The 13,973-nt window shown below is 33.2% G+C and overlaps 1 protein-coding gene across 4 annotated transcripts in view; it reads left to right on the plus strand.

The window, feature by feature from the left end:
- The window catches only part of LCORL (ligand dependent nuclear receptor corepressor like), a gene marked incomplete at its 3' end in the record, with an annotated part of 127,254 nt that overhangs the window by 80,941 nt on the left and 32,340 nt on the right, over positions 1–13,973 (plus strand). For all 4 annotated transcript variants that reach the window (XM_084234115.1, XM_084234116.1, XM_084234114.1 and 1 more), the window contains exon 5: positions 4,343–4,594. In XM_084234115.1, the coding sequence (XP_084090241.1) occupies positions 4,343–4,594 (252 nt within the window). The remainder of the gene's footprint in view (positions 1–4,342; positions 4,595–13,973) is intronic.

Below are 13,973 nucleotides of genomic sequence, written 5' to 3' on the forward strand. Positions count from 1 at the left end.
AACATTATTAAAAGTCAAATTTAAAGAAAACCCATCAGCTTTCTAAAACAGTATTTTCCTAACTGACCCCCTGATTTTGTCAGCCATTTCTTAATTTTAGCTTTATTTGCTCCCTGTGTAGACTAAACATTTTCAAGCAGTTGGCACCTGGTTTCCTTTTTTGTTTGTTTAACAGTTCTTCCTTTGGTGTATCCCTCTCCCTTTCTTCTCATATTTTACTATAATATGCAAAAAAAAACCCAGAGGGCATCTCATCACTTTATTTAGAAATTTCCTTATATTTATTACCAGCTCCTTAGGTACACTTTCTACTTCCCAAATTACTTGAGACAACGATGTCATAAAATTTCCTGACACTACCTAATAAATATACTTTCCTCCACTCTCCAGTAACATTTGCCTCATTTCCCTACAAATCTTTACTCTGCCACCTTATCAAAGGCCATAAAACTGCTATTAATAGCTTCTTTGAGGTTCTTTATACTTACGTTAATACTCAAGTCCCTACTACCTGCTGCTAAAGCTACAGCTACATTTTAGTTTTCAAGCAACAGCATCCCACCAATAGGTACCAGAATATTAATTATCTATTAATATTTAATAAATTACATCCAAAATTTAGCATCTGAGGCAACACACATTATTTCATATTTTCCTCTGAGAGTAGCTCAGCTAGATGTTTCTACCACCGTTTTTCACTTGGATCCAGTCAAAGGGGTAAGCTAAAGTTTTAATCATCTGAGATCTGAATGATCTGAAGAATCTTCCAAATTCACTCATATGACTATAGAGGGTTCAGATCCTCTCAGTGTGAACCTCCTCATAGAGTTATTCTGCTTCTTCCAGAATGAGTGATGGGAGAGAGATAAAGGGACATAGCAGTATGTCACCCCACAGGAAGTGGGTAATATAATCTCCAAGTGATGTGCACTTCTGCAATAGGCTGTTGATCACAGATACCACTCCTGATTGACTGTAGAAGGGACTACCCAGCAGCAATAAGCCAGCAAGTGGGAATCATTAAGGGCCATCTTGAAACTGGCTACTGCAAAGAACTTGTTAATTTTTGAATTTTGAATCATACATATTTTGAGTTAAATTGGAAAATGAAGAGATACACAAAAACACATTATTTCTTGGCGGCAATAGACAACAGTTCCATGTGGCAACATTTCTTCTTCTACTTGTTACTTGCAAACATTTGAGTTTACAGTCAAACAATTTAAAGACCTAAAAACTGGATCTTTAGTTAACTTACTTGCTTTTTTTTTGTAGTTATGGCAGTTTTTTGTACAAGTAATTTAGAAGGCTCACTAGCTGATCAACAGCAAGACTATTTTTTAATATTTTGTCAAGTTCCTTTGTGTCTCACAGGTTGATTTATTCGTCATTCATAAAGGGACGAAAACTGAATGGGTGAATAAAGTGGTGTAGCACAGTTTTCTACTTTAAACTTAACTCTAAACTCAACCTTAAAATATAAACCTTGTCACACTTACGAGTTTGATTTTATTTCTGTTTGTGTGCGGTTTTTTTTAAATAAATTATTTTGAATTGGTAAAGTGACTTTAGTCCATAAATTATTAGATAACTAACCAAGAAACCTGAAAGTAGATAAATATCTCCCTTTAACACATAATATGAAGCAAGGTTAAGTTAGAAAAGAGTGGAGAAAAATGGACATAGAAGTCCTCAAAGATTTCTGGAGGTAATAATCAAGAAATGGTATAAATTGTGAATTCTTACATGCAACTTGAAAGTTTCTTTTGGTAAATCACTTTAATTAGATTACATGTTCTAATGTTATCTATTTGAACCAAAAAAATATCACACGGACCTAGAAATTATGTCCTTTGCTTTTTTCCCCCGTTAGTATTTTTACTTTTGACATTTTATGATTTCAGTAAAATACAGCAGCTCAGTATGTATGTTTCTCTTATTTCAACAGCTAACATTTACTAAACTTAAAATACCAAGTACAGGAGTTCAGTGTTTTATCTGCAATCTCATATCATCTTAAACTGCCCTGTGAACAAGCTTTATTATGATTTCCGATGTTCTATTCCTATTTCTGTGTCTGTGAAGAGAGAAGCTAAAACTTGGATGGATATGTAATTTGACAAAGTTTGTAACAATGGCTAAAAATTCCAACCTGTAACTAATGCTTTTTTACTCTAATAACTAAAAACAAATAGTACCTATATTTCCTAATCAGTCCTAATTTAAAAAATTAATGGGTAAGCAGTTACATTGTTTTATAAGCTCACAGCCCCTTTTTGTCAGGTAGTTGTCAGATTTAAAATTCTTTGTTTTCAAAAAAGTAATATAATGGGATGTTTATTACATAACATCTCCAGCAGGCCTTAAACAGTACCCTATGATCACATGTATTTATATTTTTGCAAGACCATAAAGAGATTCCTATCAGCTTAGGTCCATTTTGCTACCAAATGTGAGATGCTCATAGTGAAAGTATTTTAGTTTATTGCTTCTCTTCACCACCAGATACTACATTTCCAAACTTTGCATTTTATGGCCTTGATTGTATAGTAGACGCTAGTTGGAGGACTTGCCTTCAGAAATCTTAGACAAGTGCTCTAGCTAGTACCAAACCCTCCAAAACTAAGAAGACTTAACCCTGCAATCTTAGACAGCCATGGATCAGGGCAGTCCTACTCACATAACCCCTGATCAGTTTTGAGTGACAGTTGAGGCTTTTAAGGAGCAGAGTACTAGTATCTCTGGAAGTAGATTCTAAGAGGAATTCAGTGTGGAGGCCAACTAAGTTTGCTTAGTCATCAGTCCCAATTTACCAACCCTTTACCTCTAAAAGAGCGAAATAAATAAAAGATTGGAATGAGGCCAGACATGTTCATGAAAAAGTCAACACCACTACCCCTCCTGATGTCAAAATTCTTTGCCACTATTATTTTAAGTAGTCTTTCTTCCACATCTTTTACTATAAGGTAATTCTTTTTTTTATTAATATCTTATAAGTTTTATTAACTTACATAAATTGAGCCAAACAAAAGTAAGTGAATTTTTTAAAGACTTAAGATAGAGGACTTGAACTAGGTGTAGACTCCAAACAGCTCTGGGAAAGCTGTCCAAATTTTGAGCCTCACAATGAGAATTTTATACCGTCTGCGAGGAAAAGATTTTATATTTTTCAAGGATTTTTACAGAGAAAGTATCCAGGGAGGTGTCCAGTTAATGTATCTATTTGATGTTGTCTATGTATTGAAGAAAACAAGGAGGGTTTTTTAAATTCGCCCTATCTGTTTGTGTTTTATCTTCTGTGAACTGGAATTTTAGCAGTGCCATAAATTTCAGTGTCTTTTTTTGGACATTGCTGATCTGCTCAGAGACATAGTTTGTTGGTGTTGACTCAGCTTTTTTTGAGGCCAGTCTAGCTGTGCCTTGGTCCTTTATTGTGTGCCCCTTGGTTGAGACCAGGGAGAGGGTTTGTGCTCCTTAAATTGTTGGTTTTAGTTTAAGTTTCAAGCAGAATTGTGTATCACGGCTGACCTTTACTACAGCTATAATTGATTAACATGTTTTGAAGTAGATGATTAAGACCCTCAATAATAGTAGAAGAATTCTAATCCATGCTGAAACATTTAGAAGTGAAATTTCATAATTCTACAATTTACTTTTAGTGGTTCTGCAAGCAAAAATTAGTAGTAAGAATGTAAAATATGGTAGTATGCTACTAACAGTTCTTGAGTATTGGTTGAGGGAGGCTGTGTCAGTGTATTTATTCTTTTCTTTATGATTGAAATTCCTCAATATAAAGAGCGCAAAGAAAAAAGACCTTGGTGAACATTCACATTATGTATATACATTGACAGAGCTCAAGAATATAGTGGTGATAAATAGTTACAGAGTTTATATGTTTTCTTAAATAGCTCATCCATGTACTTCTCTGTAAATTGAATTGAAAAAATTGCCTGGTTTATATATATATATATATATATATATATATATATATATATAAACTTTTATATATATATAAGCTTATGTTCAAATATTAAGTATTTGAATTAGAACTCTGAAGATAAGGAATTAGTTCTGCATCTATGTCTAATTCTTTATCTGTACTTATTTTGCAACTGGAAAATGTTTACTTTTAATAGATGATTAAATATAACAAGTTTTGGGTCCATGTATTGCCATACTACCAGTTAAATGTTCAGGGTTTCTGTTGCTAAGTCCCAGAAGCCACTGACAACTACAGAATGATGCTAAAAGACTTTAGAAGTAATTATTTTGTAATAAGTCTACTTATTGGTATTTCATATTTCTCTTTTTTTAATGCTTATTATATTTATTTTTTCCATAGATCTTCCTCAGAACTGTGACCCTAACATTCCCCTAGTTGCTCAGGAATTAATGAAAAAGATGATACGTCAGTTTGCAATTGAGTATATTTCAAAAAGTGGTAAAATTCAAGAAAATAGAAATGGTTCAATTGGACCAAGTCTAATTTGTAAAAGTATCCAAATGAATCAAGAAGAAAACTCTCTTCAAGAAGAGCAGGAAGGCCCCTTAGACCTCACTGTGAATCGAATGCAAGAACAAAATACTCAGCAAGGTAAGATTGTTATTGATGATGTAACATGCATTTTTATGTTTGATACATATATAGTTATGTTCATACCAAAATTCATTTTAGAAGTAATATTATTTGTAATTAGCATATCTAATATGAACTGTAGAGAAGTGCTGAATTAGTGCTTTTGTACTGGACTTGGCTTTTGTTTATAAAAGAGAAAACTTGATTAAATTGCTACCAATTCACAATAAAGTGTATGATAAGAGAATCTTAATAAGTAACTAGAAAGCTAAGTATTGAGGGCCTCTTATGCGCTTATGCAAGGTAGCCAGTCACTGTTTTTCTCAGAGAGAATTAGTAACTTTTGTTGACACAAATTAGGGATAGTGGTGTCAGAACTTAAAACCAGAAAAATATCAGCATTATTTGATTGCAGAAAGTAGTGTTGGTTAGGGCTCTAAAGAGTACATTAGTCACTGTTTAATAAAGATAATTTTTTTCAGTATGTGAAACAGATTAAAATTGAGAGGGATTGAAATATGGAAATAACTTTGTTTTGCTTACCTAATTTTAGGGTATGTGTATTTATATAGAAAAATCAGAAATATTAGGGTATTTAGGTTATCAGAAAAAAAATGTCAGAGATTCTGATATGTGCTGATATGACTTAAGGAGAAAAATTATCAGTACATAGAATATTAGAAAGTATAGCTGTAGAATTTTTTGTTTTGCTTTTCTATCTTTCATACCCTCTTTATTTCTTCTGCTGTGAGAAAAAGTTGTTTATCATCCTGAAGGGACTAACACATAGGTTTTGGTACCTGACAGAATTGTTGAAATCCCAGCCCTGTCACCTAAGTTATGTGAACAAATAACTTGACCCATCACAGCTCTAATTTCCTCATTTGTTATTTAGCTATAATAATAGCAAATTCATTGGGGCATGTGAAAGTTAAATATAAAGTAACATAATAATGATCTGTAAGCTTTTGTATATATGGGTGTTCCACTAAAGTAGAAGTGAACTTTTCTAAATGGTCCCATGAGGAAATTTAGAATAACTAGGTGGAAATAGATTTCAGGTAAATATAAGAGAGAATATTTCTAAGATTCATATACTTGTTAAAGTGCAAAGGGGAATTTGATTTCCTTATTTCCTGATTATCTTCTCATTAGAGGTATGCAAAAGTAACAGATGAGTGGTTGGAATAAACGACATTTAAAAAGTAAATTTTAAGATCTTATAGTTCTGTGATTCTGTGAAATTAAATGTTAACGCAGACCCAAGTATATGTCGATAACAAGTAACAAATTATTTGTTATTGTGATGTTCTAAGTAGCATGCCCAGTATATATGTGTGCATCCGGAGGTTGAAAGGAGGGATTGGGGTCAGAATGGGGGGATTGCAATTGTATGGGGAATATAAAAATAAAATTTATTAATTAAAAAAAAAGAAAAGAGTAATGATACTGTATATAAATCTATACACTGTATAATTTTAGTATTTTAATTTGGGGGATCACTCGTCATATGTGATTTCAGCATTTTTCTAGTAGAGGAATCATTTAACCTAGTGTAACTTTGGTATAGAAAACAAGAAAGAAAATGGTAACAGATGAGGCTAAAGAGATGCGTAGGGACAATAATGTGAAAAAGCTGCATAGAAGGTATTAAGGATTTTGAATTTTCTTGGAGCCACAAAATGATGCTAGATTTCTTTAAGCAGAGAGTAATAAATCACATTTTCTTTTATATGACCATTTTGCTATAGTATAAACTGACAAACTTTAACACTGACTATTTGCATACCAAATTAAAACTAGAAGTCAAACCCTCTGATGCATTTATGTGCCCCTTCAACCACACTGTGAATTTAATACACACTAACACTTTACACACATTAGTGTAACACTTTTTACACTTATTTTTCCACAACTTAAAAATGATTTAAGGTTGAAGTAAAGATAAGAACAATTTTAAAATATTTTGCTAATCATGATTAAGGCATCCACTAGTGTCTTATTTCACAATATACATTGGGATTGTTTCATTAGTGATAGGAGATATAAGTTCATATTTCATGTGATTTCATGTGATTTTCTTAAGAATTAAAAAGTTTTTGAACTGATTTCACTGTGCTTATACTAGTAGTAGCAATATCAGTTCTTCCTTTGTTATTTGTTAATGCTTACATGTTCCATATCATACTTTATAATTTCTAAACAGTACTTCCAGTTGTTTGTATTTATTAAAATTAGAAAATATAACCTATAAATCTGTAATAATAAACAATGCAGGCAACTTTATGGATAGTCTCTGTATATCTACAAAACTTTATGGATAGTCTCTGTATATCTACAAAATTTTCAATCCCAAATGGTTTTATAGGTAAATTAAAGTGATAGATAAACCCCATCTTTTAGTATTTTGAAGACTAGTGAAAGTAAACTTGAAATACAGTCTTGATGCCAAAAACAAAGATAGCAAAAGAAAGGAAAATTGCAAACCATTCTTTTTTTTTTTTTTTTTTAAGATTTATTTATTTATTTAACATACAAGCACTGGGTATAGTCAGAAGCGCGGGAGGGTGAGAGAATTCACCAGAGCCAGAGCAGGGAGCAGAGCAGGCAGAAGGACCGAAGTACACTGCTGAGGGGAGCAGCGGGAGGCAGGAGAGGTCTGTGCGCCATGTGGGACCCTCCTCCGGTGGCCAGGGAGCAGCCGGGGATCAAACCAACGCTGCAGAGTCTCCGGGCAGCTTTGCAGGAGGCCCTGCAGACCATTCTTACTTACAAACCTAGGTGCAATAATCCTAAATAAATATTAGCAAATTGAATGTATTAATTATAAAACATAATATATGTATGGTGGCTAAGAAGGCTGAGGTGATTCCACATTTGAAAAACCTTTATGATTCTCCACTTCATCAAAATAAAGACAAATCATGTCATACTAGTAAATACAAAAAAATTCAACAAAAGCCAACACATTTAGGATAAAAAATGCTTATCAAACCAAAAATAGATGAGCGTTCCTATTACGAGAAAAGTCACAACCTAATGATTTTATGACATATAAATGATTTTAGACATATAAATGAAAATAAACAACATTAAGCAATAGGTATAAGGAAAGAATGAGCAGATTTGTTGCTTACAAACAATATGAAAAAATATCTATGTAACCTTTTCAAGCTGATAAAGTTCAAAAAAGGTACTACTTACAAGAGCACTGCGGTATTAATTAAAAAAAAAAAAAAACCCAGTTAGAAAATCCATTTTTAAAAATATCTCATCTACAATAGCAACAAAAGCAAGAAAAAAAACATTAAAACACCTTGAAATAAAATTACGTTTGAAGAACATTATAAAACTTTATTGAAGGACATAAAAGAAGACTCTCAAATGAGTATTCTAAACAAATGGAAGATTCTAAAAGATGGCAGTTCATCCTTAATGTTGCTTACAGATTTAGTGTCAGTTATTCAAAATTTTGTTTTTTTTTTGTGAAAAAAAGATCTGCCAATCCTAAAATTTATGAATAATACTTAGAGTGAAGAATAACCAAATCAAGGTGATAAGGACTTGCTCTAAAATATCAAGATTTAATTAGTACAGTAATTAAAGCACTTTTTGCCATATGCAATAGAACAGATTTGTGAACATAGACATTCTCCAAACTTGAGTGGAATCTTGGTACAAGACAGAGATGTCATTATGAAACGTTGATAAGGATGCCATAGTCCATAAATGACTCAGGTGCAAGGCTACCCTCACAAAGGGAAAAACATTACTCATTTCAGTAATTCTCATTGGGTTAAAGGGCTAACTGTAAAAAACAAAACTTAACGAGAAGATAAAGGATTATATGAACTCAAAAGAAGGAAGAATTTCTTTGGACACATGAATTTCTTTGAACAGGTCATATGATAATTTCATAAAGATGTACTGAAATGTAAAACTTAAGTATTATAAAAATCACTGTTAGCAGAGTGAAAATTCAAACCTCAATTTTGGGAACAGTATCTGTAACTGATGTAACTGGCAGCTGATTAACTAGCAAAACACACTATAACCAATGAGAAAATTAGTACTCCATAGAAAAATAGACAAAAACAGTTCTCAGAGGATAAAAGAATAAGCAAAGAAAAGGATACACAAAAGAATATCCTGCTCAGGCTCCATCCCAGTGTGTAGGGTTCCTTTATTCTATAGTTTAAGAGATGTAATTCAACCTTTGATTGACAGTACTTGCAGAAAATCTGTTAGACAGCTCTGATGGATTAAGCGCATAGCTCTTAAATATGCAATTTTCATTTTCTGTTTTTTTTCCATTTAAAACAATATTTTACTTAATAGTACTATAAACATAGAAATTATTGTATCTCCAAAACATTTCTTTTCCATGCTAACCTTCAGGGTTTTTTCCATATCTAGAACAGTATCAGAAATTCTCCTTTCACTTACTGATGCTTTATATTTGTTGAAACTAGTATTATCTCTAGTAACAAACTATAAAGTGATCCCTGCAAGTATAGTCTTCTGTCTCTCTCTAAACCTCTGTTTTCCCTGCAAATCTTTTCAAGTTCTTTGTTCTTCATAAGTAGGATTCCATAATCCTCTTTTTCCTTGCCTTCTCTTCCACAAATTCTTCTGACTTATAGTTACCAGGAGGCAAACATATCTGTTCGCCTCTCCAGTGTACTTTCTAACCAACTGTTCAAATATTGTAAGTATTTCTTTGTTCACTTTCAGTTTTACAGATTTGTACAAATACTCTGAACCTCAGAAACTGGGAGGAAGTAAGTCAAGCATTACTTGAATCTATGATTCTTTTTTGTCTTGGCATACTAAGAAACACAAATAGTATTACCATATCATATTTTTTTATTTCTTTTTTATTCTGGGGCAAAAGTGAAAACTTCTCCTATATCCCAAAGTGTGGAAAGAAATTTGCTGCTCCTTTATCAACCGTAAAGGATTTACCAGTCTATACAAAACAAGAGCAGATGTGCAATGAGGAAAAAGGACTTCCTTGACCTTGTTGGTGTGGTTTTATTACCATGAGATCTAGTCTATATTCCTGTAAAACTGTCATTATAGTACATTGCTCACTGCATTATAATTGTTTGTATATTTGTCTCCGATGGTAATCTGCCTTTGAGAGCAGAAACTTCATTTACTTTTGTATCTCTAGAGTGTATATGATGTATACTGGACTTACAGATTAAAAATCTTCATTATTTTCAAATGCTGGTGAAAACTAAAATGAAAATTGAGACTTAATTATTGGATTTGTGATTTTTTTTTAGCAGTGAAATCTTTTATTTTGAAAATTTTTTTGAGCAGCTTTACAATAAAGGATCAGACGTCAATATCTGAAATCAGAACACTCATCATTTGCAATAGAATTCATGTGCCTTATGATATGTAGCATCATCTAAAGTAATCTTGCCAAAAAGAATGAAAGTGAATCTTAAGCAGTTCTTTAAGCCAGTGGTTCTCAAATATGGTGGAGGAAGCCCTCAGTATCCCTGAAACTCTTCCAGGGAAATAACCAGATCAAGCCTTATAATGATATTTTTCTTTTTACTCACATTCTCTCACAAGTACATAGTGGATTCAGCCAGAGACTATGTATTGTATGATATCTACATATATTAAATACATAAGCATATTGAGAATATAGCTGTCTTCTATTTAACTAGACATTAAAGAGATTTCCAAAATGTGAAAATAAAAATTTGTGACACAAATTACCTGCTAATTTAAGCATACAAACAAGAATACATTTTGGACTCACTAGAAGAAATAGCAATAAACCAGGTATTAGAAAATGACAAGGAATTGTTTGAAAATGTCCATATTTTATAAAGATAGAATATTGAAATAAAGTAACATCTGGATTTAGCTTTAAAATATTTTAATAGAAATAAGAGCATATGTAGCAAAAACTGAGGTAATTGCTGAAAGTGAAGGGTGGCTATAAGGGGGAATCATTCTGTTCTGTGATTTTGTCTTATATCTATGTCTTCAGATATATAAGTAACCATGCTTGAGCTAAGGTATTACATTCAATCTTAATTTGTACCATAAGACAATTTCCTAGAAGTGAAATTGTTGAATCAAAGAACATGCATGTAATTGTTAGAAATGAAAATAGTGGGGAGGGAGGGAGGTGCAATAATGAATAGGAAACAGGAAAGGAGGGCATGCCTCCTGGATTCAGGGTGGTAATCTAGGTACTATTTACATAGGAGTGTTCAACTTGTAAAGATTCATTAAACTATGTATATTTTGTTATGAACTCACATTTCAGTAAAGTTTTTAAAAAGCCATATAAATCATTTTTGGAATAGCTTGACAGGGCTATCAAGTACGTGGTTAACAAATCTAAATCCTTCCAATATGATGATGATGTAATAAGTATGTGTCCCACACTTTAAATGAAGTGTTGGCCTAAAACAGAATACAGTAGTGCAAAACATGGGAAAATAAAAGAGAACAAATTTTTTAAAATATTTTCCAAGGTATTGACTTGAAGCCTTTTGAAACTTTGCTTTACTTCATTACTTGAAGCAATAGCTGAAAAAGAAAAAAAAGGTACAATAAAATTCTAAATGTATTTTGTTGAAGTGCTGACACCTTCTTTAATTTTACCAGTAGTACTTTCCTCATTAAATTTAGCAGTACTAATTTTATGTCTTGAATTCACTGTAAGCACTTTTTTCTGATTTATAGTGTCCCTTAGCATTATTGCTAAATAATAGATGAATGAATTCTGTAGGATATCAGCTATATCTGCACTAAATAAAACACATCAAGAAGACAAGTGTCTTCTCTTTAAAAAAACATTTGACTTGCACAAGGTGACAAATGAGAAAGGAAAAACCAGTGTTAAAGCTTATTTGATGTGTTACTCCAATATTGATTACTTCCCTCATGACTCTAAAACATTAACTCAGTAATTAAACTAGTAACAGTAAAAATAATTTTTAAGATTATTTATTTATTTATTTTATTATTTATTATTTTATACAAGCACTGGGTACAGTCAGAAGTGTGGGAGGGTGAGAGAATTCACCAGAGCCAGGGCGGGGAGCAGAGCAGGTAGAAGGACTGAAGGACAATGCTGAGGGGAGCAGCGGGCGGCAGGAGAGGTCTGCATGCCATGTGGGACCCTCCTCCAGTAGCAGGGGAGCAGCCGGAGATCGAGCTGGAGCTGCAGAGGCTGCGGGCAGCTTCGCAACCCAGCACTCAACCGCTGCGCCACCGGGGAGGCCCAGTAAAAATTAAGACAATATTGGATAAACTCAAGGGAGTGCATTTATACTTTGGTATTTTTGTTAATAAGTTTGTGGGGGGGGTTCTTTTGTATAATCTCATAATGGAAAACTTGGGAAAAACAAGAAAAGTATAGATAGATCATATATAATATACAATATTTATATGTAACTGCTCAGATCTTTCTCAAATCACCATTACTGCCATTTTTTTTGTGTGTTTACTTCCTGATTTTATTCTGTATTTGATTTCTTGGGGTATTTTTACATGGCTGCTTACATACCCCTGTTCAAGTTTTTTATCCTACCTTTTTAAAACATAGTAGACTCACCGTTTCCCATGTTTTTTTAATTCCCTTAATGACTATGTTAAGCCTGATAATGAAGCAATTGAAGGTTCCATATTTAATATAATATTTTTTTTAAATAGGGTTTATTTTATTATTTATTTTTTATGCATAGAAGACCTGGGGTGTAGGCCAGAGGTGCAGTAGTGCGAGGATTCACTAGAGACAGGCGGATTTGCTGAAATACACAGCAGGTGAGACAGGAGAGGTCTGCTCCGCCATATATGAGTTAGCTCCCTCGCTGGGGTTCGAACTCAGTCCATAGAGGTGATAACACTGATACTTAATCCCTAGGCCAACAGGGAGCCCCTAAATACTTAAGGTTTAGAAGTTGCATTTGTGTTTATCAGTAATGTTATAATTTTTAGTATGTCTTTGTATATAAAACCGTCTTCATATTCAGTATTTTCTTATAATGGATACCTGCAAGAGCAGATATTTAAAAATTTTTTTACAACATATTGCTACATTATTTCCAGAAGGATTGTGTTTCTTAAGTAGTAATGTTTGACAGTACTAAGTTTATTATTTTATCTAGACTGTGATTCATATTTTTAAACATTATGTAGATTAGAGTTGTAGATGAGTATACACGTCAATAAGACTGCATAAGTTTGAATGCCATTTCTGCTTCTTACAGTTGTGACCGTGGGCAAGATAATTAACCTCTCTTTCACTTTCAGTTTAATCAGTAAAATTTGCAAATTAACAAGCCTATTTTTATGTTGGGTGGTTGTGAGCACTAAATGGATTCAGACATGAAATGCTCTTAGTGCAGTGTTTTGTACAACATATGTACACTGTAGAAGGTGATGGTTTTATATATTTAGATTGTATGTACATCACTAATATTTTCTAGAAGTCAATTTACTATAAATGAGTAATAATTGAAATTATAGGAATCTCCTTTAGAGTAAAATTAAGAAAACTTCTAGAACCAGCAACAGATTACAACAAAACATTGAGGAGCTAAAAGAAAGACAAGAAGAACCATTTAAGGAAATAAATAATAAGTGGTCAAGGGAAAAAGGTAGAAAGAGCATTAGATAGTTATTAAAACTAGTAACATAGGTTTACACTTAATGATATTCAATGTTACATAGTTGGAATTTTTGTGGTATTAACATCTTTATGAAATTTAATTTGGAATATTTTCCTTTTAACCAGATTGTGGGACAACAAAATGTATGTCATTAAAATTCACTTGCCTGCATGTACTGAACCATGGTGATATTTATGTATGTAGTATTGACAGTAGGTAATGTGACTTGAAAGATCTTTTAACTTACCTTCATACACAGTTGTGGTCCCATGAGCGTAATAATTTGCCTCACAGAACAACTAGGGACCAATAGTATTGTAAGTAGTTGCATATATTTTTAAAAGTTCTTATATTTCATTGATTAATGATGATTAATCTTGACAACATTTTTGAAGGAAAAAAAGATTATGAGAACCAGAGAAATTGCTAATTAAAAAAACATTACCCTCATAAGTGGAGCTTTCCTTTCTGTGAAGCTAATCTCTCCCATTTAAATACCAGTCTTTGGGGCCTCCCCGGTGGCGCAGCGGTTGAGCGCTGGGTTGCGAGGCTGCCCGCGGCCTCTGCAGCGCCGGTTCAATCCCCGGCTGCTCCCCGGCCACCGGAGGAGGGTCCCACATGGCGCGCAGACCTCTCCTGCCGCCCGCTGCTCCCCTCAGCAGTGTACTTCGGTCCTTCTGCCTGTTCTGCTCCCCTCTCTGGCTCTGGTGAGTTCTCTCACCCTCCCGCGCTTCTGACTGTGCCCA

The sequence above is a fragment of the Talpa europaea genome (genome assembly GCF_964194135.1).
Source record: "Talpa europaea genome assembly, chromosome: 5".
Lineage (NCBI taxonomy): Eukaryota > Metazoa > Chordata > Mammalia > Eulipotyphla > Talpidae > Talpa > Talpa europaea.